The following is a 13,043-nucleotide window of genomic DNA, read 5'->3' as shown; positions in this document are numbered from 1 at the left end:
ACACATAACATCCGTCAACTTCCTTTTCTTCTAAAGTAAATCTTACTTAAGCATGTAATTACATTAATTAGGAAAGACCTGCTACAAAGAAAAACTAGTTTCGAGCAGAAGCAAACAAAAAGTAAGGCAGCAAAGAATGGACAAAAATGAAAAAACCAGAAAAGTCTAGTATGAAAGTGCAAGAGCAATGTGAGTCTTGTTCCAGGTTGATCAACTTCAAATGGTCAACTAGCTAGCTAGGGTTTGCTCCGCCCTGGTTTCCATCAATCATTAAGTAGATGCTCGGAGCTGAGGCATCCGATGGGAAGCAGGGAGGGAGACATAGGCACATAGCCACCAAAACATGGCTGATTGAGTAGTAGCTTTGTTTAATGTTAATTAGTGGGGACTAGGAATCTAGTATTTACAAGAGTGAAAGAGATTTATTAAATGGAAAGATGAGGCTACCATCTCGTGATTCCATCTGTAGATAAGGTGGGCTTGACTAGGATACATGTATAATGTTCCTGGAGTCTACATTGCGCTCTTTTACTTTCTTCTTGGAAAAGGAAACTTGATCCGAATGAAATGCTCAGAGCTGGAACAACAGCTCACCTTTTTCAAACTCTGACCATAACCAAGACAAGGCAAATTTATCGTTTTGGCAAGGATGTTGCCTTTGAAAGAGAGGACAGGGTTGAAAAGTTCCAAGTAGAGATTAACCAGGAAATTTGCAGAAGCAACAGCTAGCACCGCTGCAGTTTTTCAATCATCTTTGCATATTTTGGTTGATATTCGTTTATTTTTATATATATGGGAGCAAGATTTTGTTACAACATTTAGTTGAATTCCACTTGCTCAAAAAGACGTTTGAAAATGTGAATGGAAATGTGGCATACTGCGAGGCGTATCTTGTAGTAATGATCAACTAAAACCTGTCAATCCGGAAGAATGCAGTTTACATTTCTTTCTTGTTTTCTAAGTTTGCGCCATCAGAAAGGAGCACTCTAGTCTAGTCGGGCCCATAAGTAGGGGAACCGGGCTGAACAGCTACCCGGCTTTGTATAATAATAAGATCATGGACGAGACTAAAAAAAGCTGCGGTCAACAAGATTACCGACGGCGTGAGCTCAAGCTACACATCCTGGGCGGGCATTTTTTATTCAAAACGGGTTGAGTCATGTTTACCTTCGCTTCATGGTCAGATTCCTTTCAACAATGAGCCCAGCCCAAGACTACTGCCAAGGGTAATTTCTTAATTTCTTCTTTTTGATCAAAACGATTGGTCCCACAGCCCAGGACTGACCTTGAGGTAGCCTAGCATTCGTGACTCAGAATTATATAAAAACGTAAGCAATCAAAACTCCTAATGAATTGAAATGTTGCAAATTCCACAATATTGCCAAGTAATTGTTAGCCATTAAGGAAACGTTGAACAAGAATTGCTTGAAACCCAAGCACAGTCCAAGGAAGATACCACTAAGAATTCAACAAAACAAAAGTTCTTTCATCACGCACCAACATTAATGACAATAAAAGTCTCAAAATACTACTTCGACTTCGCCAGGTACTCCCATATTTTAAGCAACATCTTAAGCACTAGCATGCAGGAATGCTCTTCCTGGTTGGCGATTCGCCAGAGGTCCATGGCATCCAAGAAGCTGCAAGGCCAAAAATACATCTTATTGAGTTCATAGTAGGGTATAATTAACAAGAAGCTCATCACAAGGTGTTAACAACCCAATGATAAACATCACCAAGGAAAAAAATGTAAGATCTAACATCTAAGACAAACCTTAGCATTAACACCATCAGCCACAATGCGATTCTCCGACTTGTATTTCAAATAATCAGTACGGCTGTACTTTGTAAAACCCCTGAATATTGTAGAAGAGCCAGTCACTTAGAATGCCATATAATTATAAGATGTGAAGTACGCAATCATTTTACAAATATGGAGCCCCTAAAAGCAGTTATGGCAAGTGAATTGCATACCACTTCCTGCTGACAATAATCTTTTGGCGACCAGGGAACTTGAACTTTGCTCGACGGAGGGCCTCCTGTGCATGATGGCTGTTGCTGTCCTTGCAACGAACAGAAAGAAGAACCTGACCAATGGCTACTCTTGCACAAGTGCCTTGTGGCTTGCCAAAAGCACCTCGCATGCCAGTTTGAAGCCTATCAGCTCCAGCACATGAAAGCATCTTGTTGATACGCAAGACATGGAATGGGTGAACACGGACACGCAAGTGGAAGGCATCCTTTCCAGCATATTTGGCCATATATTTGTTGCAAGCAATTCGAGCAGCTTCCAGGGCTTCACTAGACACATTTTCTTTCTCCCAAGATACTAGGTGCACACAGAAAGGGAACTCATCCACACCTTTCTTTTTCATCCCCACATCATAGATCCTGATCTTTGGATCCGGAACACCACGGCAATAACGTGACTTTGGGTAAGGCTTGTTTTTGATCTGACGATAACACCTTGCAGGTCCTGCAAGCCAATAAATCATGTTAATTTCAATTAGAGAAGTTGCTATAGTTTACCCAAAGAATGTCATATCCTGAATTCTGAAACAAATCCATTAAGAGGTAAAATGGTGTGAGAGATCTAAAAGATTAATCCAGGATGCCAAGCATCTAATACTAGCATGATTTGCAAATGTGAACCCAGATACCCTGAGAAAGGACAGTGAAAGTGGGAAACTCATTTTCATTAGCTAAATGTATTAAATTACAGAGACAGATCCCTTCATATCATAAAATTTTCCATCCAACCATTGATAGATAAGCTAGAAAATTTTATTATTTTTCTCTTAAAAAATGGCAATTACCATGTCATCATTCCACCAGTGAGTGGAAAGTCATTTGAGTATAACAAGTTCTTCAAGAAGCAATATGATCAAAGCTGACGCAGCAAAACGGAATGCTTGAGAAGCAAATGAAAAATGAATAGTGAACAAAAAATGGGCAAGATTATAAAAGGAGAATAAAAAAACATACTGAGAAGAAAGGTAGGAAACATTAAAATAAAAAGATTTCAATGTTTAGCAGGTACATATCCTCAAACGTAGATGTTGGCACTTTGCAGTTTGAGATAATTCATCTCATCAGATCATCAACAGACAGCAGATAAGTCAACATATCCATAATTAAGAGATGGCGAGTCAGTCCAATACATTTACAAGCGTATGCAATCCATCCATTTAGTTACATAATTCAGCAATATCACCAGCTCGTTAAGAATCCACCCCACAAGTCCCAAAATGAAAAAAGAGAAACATTGAAGTGGTATTGTAGAATTGCATAGCACGTAAAAGGGTAAAGGCAGGCATAAATTTCTAATTAAAACACAAAATCCCCAAAGTCTCGCTATTTTGTCAAATCCAACCAAATCTAAGACAGACTAAATAAAGAGATAAACCACTATTCATTTTTTTCCAAAAAAATAAAGGATAAAGGAAAACAAAAGCGACAATGTTCTATAAGCAAAGCAAACAAACACTAAAACTATACAACCATTCCTTAAAAAAGCAGAACAATCATTCATTTGCAGGTTACTTATTCAAATACAATACAATCGAAAATGAAAAAAACGCGCGAGAAATAGACGGAGAGACTCACTCCTTCCCATGGCGGTAGGTCTGTGGAAATTTGCAGCTGCGGCTGGAACAAACCCTAGATAAATGAGAGAGAAAGAGGAGGAAAACCTTTATATAGATAGCATAAGGTTAGAAACCTAGCTAAAATAACACGTTCTACGCGCCATTGTACGTGTGTGATTGCGTCATCATACAATCTTCTTAAACTTCAGCCCACCAGGTTTGGGCCATCACGTCGGCGCAAGTGGTCGGCTTGTTTGACCCAACTACTGGAAATCCTGGGTTGGATTGGACCTTAGAAGAAATTTTAAAACTTTAGTATTACTTGTTTATTTTTGGTAACGAATTATTATTATTATTATTATTAATTAATACTAGTAATAAATAAAAAAAATGAACATCTTGATTGAATAATATTGATTCTTTCACTAAGATTTTATGAATCGAAATAACCAATATTACTTTGAAAGATTATTCTTTCAATGTTTTTTCTTTCAGTTTTTTTAAGAAAAAAAATTCAAAAATAACTTTTTAATTGAAAAATTACATGCATATAGTACGTAGTTTTCAATTGAAACAAAGAAGTAATGAATGTACACCCCATGCCATTTTCATTTTTGTAATTTGTTGAAGTTTATTAGATATTGTTTGGATAAGCACTCAAACATTTATCTCTTAGTTAATGCATAATCTCCTTGTCTAAAATGCAAGTTCAAATCCCCATCTTTCAATTATAAAAAAAAAAAAATATATTGCTTGGATAATTGTAGAATCAAATGTTGGTGTGCTTAGCGTAGGACACCAAATAACAAACTATGTTACCCAACTACTTCTATGTTGTACAAAAACAAGGCTACGTGAAGAACATTCTGTAAATATCAGGGACCAAGAAAGCAGATGGTCCAAAATTCACAAGAAGATAGCCTCCATCTCCATCTTGTTTCATCTAGGTGTGATGGTGGGAATGACTCCACTAACAAGGTCACTTCCAGAGACATCGGATGACACATAGGGGTTCTTCACCATTGAAGATGAGGAAGGTGGAGTCATCTTTTCAGGTACAGTGTCAATGGATTCTGGAACTCCAATTTCAGACTCTGGCATCATCAGCCATATATTTTCAAGTTCACGAACCACATCTGCCATCGAAGGTCTAGGATCTGTCTCATCTTGGCAGCATTTCAGGGCCAATGTCACAAACTTCTCCACACATTCAGAAGGATAAGAACCCATTCTCCCATCAACAACCGAGAAGATCATACCAGAATGATATGCAACATTAACCTGATGCCCATGGAAACCAACATATCATGAAAGAATACAGACATACAATCTGAGTCCGGACAATCATCAGCTTGCTTGATATTGATATTCCATGCAAGGAATTAGAGGTTGAACATCTTATTTCCCAGACACCCACCCCCAGGAGAAATATGAAAGCACCGTTCTTTTTCCTCCTCATTTTAATGGAAAGAAAGTAGATGTAGCCTACATCTTATTTAGTGTAATGATCCAATAACTTTTGTTTTCAACCTAAAATTTCCTACCAGAAGAGGAGGATGTCACTGCAATCAGAATCTCAAGTTCAAGGAAGAGCAGCAGATAAACATTACCTCTCGAACAATGTTTTTGCCATGTGAGATCGGTTGCATCCCAGTCAAAAGCTCTAGAAATACAACACCTAGGCTATATACGTCACTCTTGTCTGTCAACTTATGTGTTAGGAAATACTCAGGGTCGAGGTAACCCTGCCAAGAGAAAACAAATATTAGACACGGAGATAATAGACTTTTTTAACCACATCCTGATTGTTGCCTCTTCCATGAGATAGTACAAGTCAATTTCACCAATTTTGAATTCCATCCTATTGCAATTTTCCAGTGCACCTATTATAAGTTATGTATAAAGGAGGGCTTTTTCATCATCTTAAACCAAATTCTGGCTTACACTCTTGATTGTTTGTATTATTAATATTTCCAAAAATTTCATGTTGCTGCGCTGGTTTGTCCAAATACTAGCATTATGACATCCCAGGACACATAGATGCTCGAACATTGCTGTTTATCTAGAACACTGGTGATATAATCAGCGATAAGAGGAATTGTACTGAATAAAAAAGAGATAGGAGTAAAATCAAAATCAGGTCTCTAATCAAGCTCCAGTTCATTAGTCTCATAATTTCTTTGAAACTCTCAATAAAAATACTTACTGGAGTCCCCTTTACAACTGTAGACACATGAGTAGGCATTGCCCCTTCGACATCTGGAACTGGGGCAAGTCTCGATAGTCCAAAATCAGCTACCTTTGCAGTAAACTTTGAGTCCAATAGTATGTTGCTAGCCTTGATATCTCGGTGGAATATGGGGGGATCAGCTTCTGTGTGTAGGTAGAGGATTCCCTTGGCTGAACCAAGGGAAACTCTTAATCTCATCGCAAAACTCAGAGGTTCTTTAGACTTAGCTGTTATATCATATGAATATAACATCAAATTAAAGCATCTACTATTAGCATAAAAACCAAGAGGACTAGAAAAAGTTAATTTTGCATTCCTTTATTGTCTAAAAGGCACAGTTAACTGGACAATAGATGAAGTACCAGAAAGATGATCCCTCAGAGTGCCATTTGACATAAACTCGTATACCAGCATCTGCATTTGCAACAAGAATTCATGTGTAGTTTCTCTCCATATGATGAGGTTCAACAAATACAAAGAGGGAATAAATAAGAACTAGTCCTAGTATAGCGTAGCACAAAGCAATTGGAGCATTAGCACTTCTCATTAAGAATGAAGTTAGAAGAAAGTATTCACCTTGTTGAGAGTGACAAAAGAGCCAAATGATAAAACCTCACTGTACCTCTTTCCATCTGTGTGTATGTATATTCTCATTTTATTTTTTGGTCATAGTTGAAAGTAACTATTCAAAGGATTTTACATATTTCAGTTTTGTTTTGATTTCAACAATTTGAAATATTAGTTAAAATTGCATTTAGTGCATAAGTGAATGGAAACTGTACAATAATGATTCGTCCATTTATCACATTGCTGGCCAAGCAATAGATGGGCTTAAGGTACAATGGATTCCATTGAGGATAATACAGGTGAATCAAAATTTTCCAAAGTGATGGTGTATGCAATATGTATAATACATAATCAGAAACAGATGAGTGCAAGTACCTGCTCGCCTTCTTCATCACAATATCCAATCAAAGACACAAGGTTCCGATGGTGTAATCTTGACAATAATTGAATTTCAGTAAGGAACTCCTTCTCACCCTGTAATGATCCCTCTTGAGCACGTTTTATGGCTACTACCATGCCATCAGCCATATTTCCTCTATAAACCTTCCCATAACCACCTTGGCCAACTTGAGTGGAGCTGTTAAAATTGTTTGTTGCCATGGCCAATTCTGCATAAGTAAAACTCTTGACACCATCTATCTTCATTGAAGCCTTAGAAGCTGTACAGAGAAACAAGCTCAATGTTAAAAGCAAACTTTCTTAGACTAGCAAAAAGGATTTTGCATAATTGTGTGCCAATCATGAACAAGACTATTTGAATAACAAGAAGATAAATAAAAAACAATTTCAGTCACAACTTTCCATATAAATGATGAACAATAATTCAAAATATCAAATATAAACAAGAATGTTTGGCTGCAGACATATAAAAGTGTGCACAATGTCCAGATAGAAATTGCAATTTGCATAGTCAGGCACATCCAATTTCAAAAGTTTAAGATACTCACTACGGCGTTGTTTTGAAACTACACGATAGTTCTTCAAACCCACTCTCAAGATTAAGAGTGTAACAACCGCAGATAATGTAACTGCAACAGCAATGCCCCCCAGTACAATGCCAATCACTGCACCAGTGCTTATACCAGATTTTGAAGTAGTGACCGGCACTGCAACATCAATGAGAATTTAGTACTATGCTCATAGACTAATCAAAGTTATTCTTCATCAATACTATATCCACGTGCACATAAACAAGTGGCAAATGCTTAGTTATGTCATCTCTACACGAGTTGAGTGAGACATTATGAACTTGGAGTTTCCATTTAGGTTCCATATAACTAACAACTAATTATTCAACTAATCATCTTCAGCATTACAGTTATCTAGTGGTTGAAGCAAAGTGGAGTTTTATAATTATATAAGGAATAAGCATTTACACTTGTTGTGTGTGTCACCCCTAAAGTTGCAAGGAAAATATACTTATATAAGAGATAAGGTTTTCGAGACAAACCTTCCCTATAAATGTCCAGTAAAGTGAAGTTGAGAAGTTCATATGGTCCAAATATATCACTATCAGGAATAAGCCATCCAGTGAACATGCTCCTTATTCGCGAAACCTCACTTCTACTAAACATATTACGTTCGTTGCCACTGGCATTATAAATAGGATAGAGCTTCAGGTACATTTTCAGTCGAGGTCCTTCTTCCCATACCAACGAATCAATATATAGCTGATGAAAATCCACTTGAAGACCAGAGGTAAGGTACTCCTCAAATCTAATTCTGTATGGAGGAAAATCTGAAAGGCCAGGACTCTTCAACCGATATCCAACAAGCAGAGGGGCAGCACAAAAGCAAGATATATTAGATGTAGGGGAATATTCATAAGGAAATGGACATGATTGAGGGGGACAAGCAGTAGTGGAGTTTGTTGTGGAGGGACTTCTAGTATCATTCTGACTTCGAGATCCACACAGCTGGTTTAAACTTAAGTCGTCATTTTCGCACACAGGGTTCCCTTTGAGCCTGAAAATTGTTGACATAAATATCCATGCTAGTCATTAGAGTTAAATTTTAAAAGCAAGTTTAGAAGCAAACCAGAGAGTGACATTTGGAGGGAGGTTAATGCTGCCTGAAATATTAGTTAGCATATTGTTCTCAAGATCCCTGTAAGTGTCAAAGAGCCAAAAACCACTGCTTAGCAACACAAGACGCTACAAGAATGATTAAACATTCTAACAAATTGTTGCACCTTTGACCTCAAACAAAAACACATAAGGCTGCTGAAATCAACCAAGGAAAATTAACTTTTTAGCTCAGCATATCAGGTCCAAGATGTTTGAGGTGCAGAGTTGACAACATTTAAAAAGTTAGAGCACATGTGCGTTTTTTAGTTCTTACAGGGTAAGACTCTCTGTTGCATTCAAAGTCTTGTTCTGCCAAAGGAAGGATGAAATGGAACCATTCAATGAATTATTGGCAAGTGACCTGCAATGGGGAATAACTTCCTACTTGAAAAAAGGCATTTACAATTCACAAAGTACAGAAAAAGAAAAGAAAAAAGAGTTTGGCTTAAAAAAAGCGAAGGAAGACAGAGGAGAAAGTGCTCACAATATCTGAAGATTAGGTAGGCCCGAAAAGTTGGCAGGAATGCTTCCAGTAAGTTCATTGTTGGATAAATCACTGCACATATTGATTACATAAATGTCTAAACTTGTTGAAAACATGAGGTCCATAGTCCACAGGGTTCACAAGATCTTGCAGATACTTCTTAAGCAATATGAAACACAGAAATATGGAGATTGGAAGATTAAGAATCTTACAAGGTTGTGATATCCTGAGAAAGCTGATTTGTAGGTATGGTCCCGTTTAGCTGATTTGAACTAAGATCTCTGAAATTTATATGATAAAGTCACAAGGAGACATAAGTCTAATTGTTGCATCCCATTTTCCTAATGGGAAAACCATGCCATCATACAATTACTTATGACAGAACAGCAAATATATGAACTTACAAATAACCGAGGTGGGGTATCCTGCTTAGATCAGGGATTGGTCCTTGCAAATGACAGTTCCTGAGGCTCCTGATAAAGCCAAGTAGTGCAGAAAGACAACCACTTATTGAATGACAAAGTTGAAGGATTTTATAATATATTCAAGTGCATGCTTAATAGTCACTGAATTGATATAAAGCTTCTAAAACCATTAAGGTTAGGGACAGTTAAAAGACAACATTTAGCTTCAGTAGATACTTAAGTGGCACAAAGTACCGAAGTTGGAATACCATGGGACTCCCTGTTCAAAATTGTCAAGCAATTCTAGTAGGGTAATTGAAGTCATGATGAGTCAGAAAGAAGTTTACAATCTTCTTTTCAATCATTAATATATTTAAATAAGGGCTTGTGCATTCCATTGCTTGTTATTTTGCCAATGTTTTCCTGCTAAATTAATTTTGTAGCATTGAATCTACATACACGACGAATTGCAATGCTTTCTCCTAACGCTTCAATGCTTACATCTCAATTACAGCCTATAAAATAGAACAAAGATGTTAGCACTATGTTCCCCATCTCCACTTTCTACACCTACTTGTAAACAGAAGATACAGATGAGTACTTACAACTTCAACAATTTAGACATGGTGCCATAAGTATCTGGAATTGTAGTCCCATCAAAGTTGTTGTTATCAAGTTGACTGCAAAAGGTAAAGTTAACCAAGCAAAAGATTAATCATGCATTATAATATATGGAAAAGTGATAATTGTTTTTCAAAAGAATAACATCTAGGATACAAATATACAAAACAGGGTAAGTATAACCACATGTCCATTTTTTTTTTTTGAAATTTTTCATAGCAAAAAATGTACTTTTCCTGCACTATACCTATGCCTCAACTTTGCTCAGTGATCTTCTTGTGGTGCTTAACAACTACCCTAGTATAAGTGCTCTGTCTTTCATCTTCATGTTTTAATTTCTTAGCTATATCATGCAGTTCAGAACAAAATATTTTTAGCAACAATGTTGACATCGTTAAAATTTGCACTGATCACATTCAGTTATATAATCAATTGGCACCTGAGCATTTGGTTCATTGATTGGAGCATGATCCCCCTACTTAAAGAGCAGGGTTTGAATCCCCCTTCCCCCAATTAAATAAAAAAGAGTTATATAATCAATTGGTTTTTCCTTCCAAATAAATAGCAAACATGCCATTCCATATACACCTTGTTAAATCAAGTGATTCAATAATTTTCCAACAATTAAACAGTTGATATTTGCTGATTCTGCGCCCTGCTGAATATCTAGTGTTGGATGCTAAAACATATTGTCCTTAACAGTATATCCCCCAAAAGCTGTATTATAAGAAGCATTAAAATGCCAAAAGAAGTCAAGAAATATAAAGAATCAAGTAAAGTCAAGTTTGTCTAAGTTAGAGCATTAATTTAAATTCTCTTATTTCCATGAAAGTAAGAAGAAAACCTACAGGATAGTCAAATTCGGCATTCTGGATAACTCTGGCGGAAGATACCCGGATAAATTGTTATTGTCAAGAAGGCTGCAGAAATTCATTTTGTTAACAACAGATTGACATTATCATGCAGGAAAGCAGAAAAGCGTAGAATAAAACTGAGTTGCAGATGGTCACCAATTTAAATGATAATGGAGATGAATGACATGAGTAAAATTTTAAGACAACAGCTGGCAAGGAACTTACAAGTGAACAAGATATGGTAAACTGGCGAGTTCAGGTGGAATTTGTCCACTAATTGAATTGTTGTTCATGTGACTATTCACCAGGGCAAAAAATGAAACAAATGAATAATAAATGTGAAGCAAAGGTAAAGGAGAAGAAACTAGAAGAAAGGTGCTGATGGGCTGACCAGCAAGAAGAAAAACACTTACAAATGCTTTGTTTTGTTTAAGTTCGCGAATGATCTAGGTATTGGTCCAGATATGTTGTTCTCGTCAATTTGTATTCTGTCTAGATTTGGAAGATAACCAAGTTCTTCAGGCAAAGGACCTGTCAAGTGGTTTCCATTTAGGAGCCTGGAAACAAAGAATATCACATATAAATAACAAAACTAAGCAAAATTCATGCAGTTAGGAAGAATTTCAAAATGACCTATTAGTGTAATCTGCAAAAGTAGACAACTTACAGGAGTTCCAAGGATGCAATATTGCCAATCTCCTTTGGTATACTTCCACTTAAGCTATTCCACATAAAATCCCTTTTGGAAAAGTCAGAAGAATATATATCAGGTAAAAACAAAAACTATATGCAATTATTAAGTGAAAACTGATAAACCTTCCAGAGTCTTTGGCAAAGGGATATCCAAGAATATAATTTGAATTAAGATTTAAGGCAAGTTTGTAAATTATAATAAGTTAAGCCTCACAATATTTTTAGACGAGATAATCGGCCAAGTTCTGGCGATAAAGTTCCTGAAAGATTCATATCCAATAGTTGCCTGCAAAGAACATGACAAAAGGAATAAATTGGCATAACAACATTGTTGACAGAAATGCGTCTTTGCAACCAGGAGCTAGTCTACTCTGAAAGCTGATATTTTGCTTCATGAAATTCTCACTAGAATCAGCATAAGATGCTAGTAAGCGTGCAAAAGTAAATTGACACTTCGAAAAAGGTGAATGCGAATGCGGTTTAAAATGGAGATCACTATTTTCGTGCTGAACACTTACAGTTCTCTAACATGTAGATAGCCATCATCCTGAGTTGTATTGAAGCACAAAACTCCTGTCCAATTAGATGTGCATGGGTCTCCTCGATTCCAATTACTCAAATTCTTATTGGTATCAATCAAACTGCGCTTGATGTCTTGTAATGCCCTGACTACAAATTATGCAAATGGAAATGGTGATCCACATCAAAAATTAAGGACTTCCATCCAACATGGAAAGCAAAAAGGATCTAGTGAAGTTCAGAGGTAGTCATGCTCTTGCATCTCCTGTGAGATGGTGTTGGAGCATGGAGGTGAAAAAGAAAATTTACGGCCTAAAGTCCAAAACTAACCCCATATAATACATCCAATCCAGGATTTGGCAAAGTCAAAGACAAAGTGTGAGCAAAAGATGCTTAAATAGTGCTCACTTCTTACATGCAAACTACGAACAAGAATTGATACGGATATGCTGTGTGAAGTGTAGGCAAAAATTACCTTCAATTGGGTCCGTAATGCCATTTTGTGCTCCAACAAGTAACGAAGACCCAAAGAGCCACATAAAAAAGAAAGCTGCAACTGTCCAAGCCCTTGATGTAGACATCATCAGAATGCGAAACTCAGCAGAGTTCTGAAACATCTATGATAGAACCCAGAGCAGCTGGGAGTTTTTTAAATATCCCTAGACTCCCCCGGGTGCCACCAACAACAAATACGTAAAACCTTCCTTGTTAGATGTATACTGGAGTATATATATACTTTTCGTTCCTTTTGATACTGGATAAGCTAATAGCACAACAAAAGAGGACGAAATTAAACACAACAAAGCAAACTGTGAAGATGAACAGAAGTAGTAGATGAAGAAATCATTGGTGTTACCCTGTTCTGCTGAGCGGAATGAAAAAAAAGGGGGGCAGGGGGGAAAGCGTAAAACCAAGATCTTGGGTTGTGGTGAGTTGGTGTTTGGTATATGTCTGACCAGGTCGACATGAAGAATGCCGCGGAGCTGATAATGATGCTGCTGATGAAACACCATCCGTT

At 37.0% G+C, this 13,043-nt stretch overlaps 2 protein-coding genes across 3 annotated transcripts; both read right to left on the bottom strand.

Annotated features, from left to right (window-relative positions):
* Window positions 1–1,349: 1,349 nt before the first annotated feature.
* Window positions 1,350–3,763, bottom strand: LOC110412818 (large ribosomal subunit protein uL16). Of its 2 annotated transcripts, none has more exons than XM_021423447.2 (4): window positions 3,607–3,763; window positions 1,975–2,476; window positions 1,775–1,856; window positions 1,350–1,640 (listed from the first exon to the last, which is right to left on the bottom strand). In XM_021423447.2, the coding sequence occupies exons 1-4, from the start codon at window positions 3,614–3,616 to the stop codon at window positions 1,572–1,574; spliced, it is 663 nt and encodes a 220-aa protein (XP_021279122.1). In that variant the 5' UTR covers window positions 3,617–3,763; the 3' UTR covers window positions 1,350–1,571. The 2 variants fall into 2 exon arrangements, with proteins under 2 accessions (XP_021279122.1, XP_021279123.1); XM_021423448.2 differs by lacking the exon at window positions 3,607–3,763 and adding an exon at window positions 2,817–3,505.
* A 552-nt stretch (window positions 3,764–4,315) lies between these two features.
* LOC110411881 (Leucine-rich repeat protein kinase family protein) lies at window positions 4,316–13,043 on the bottom strand. The gene is made up of 20 exons (XM_089782852.1): window positions 12,501–13,043; window positions 12,025–12,175; window positions 11,721–11,792; window positions 11,481–11,552; window positions 11,227–11,370; window positions 11,039–11,110; window positions 10,808–10,879; window positions 9,944–10,018; window positions 9,339–9,407; window positions 9,147–9,215; window positions 8,935–9,006; window positions 8,725–8,811; window positions 8,422–8,490; window positions 7,835–8,349; window positions 7,332–7,490; window positions 6,760–7,043; window positions 6,180–6,231; window positions 5,794–6,044; window positions 5,198–5,332; window positions 4,316–4,868 (listed from the first exon to the last, which is right to left on the bottom strand). The coding sequence occupies exons 1-20, from the start codon at window positions 12,640–12,642 to the stop codon at window positions 4,527–4,529; spliced, it is 2,904 nt and encodes a 967-aa protein (XP_089638978.1). The 5' UTR covers window positions 12,643–13,043; the 3' UTR covers window positions 4,316–4,526.

This window comes from Theobroma umbraticum, unplaced genomic scaffold (genome assembly GCF_002168275.2).
Source record: "Theobroma umbraticum cultivar Fairchild unplaced genomic scaffold, ASM216827v3 scaffold_95.0, whole genome shotgun sequence".
Taxonomy (NCBI): Eukaryota; Viridiplantae; Streptophyta; class Magnoliopsida; order Malvales; family Malvaceae; genus Theobroma; species Theobroma umbraticum.
Note: the sequence above shows the minus strand (reverse complement) of the source record. Positions and strands in the feature narration are given on the sequence as shown.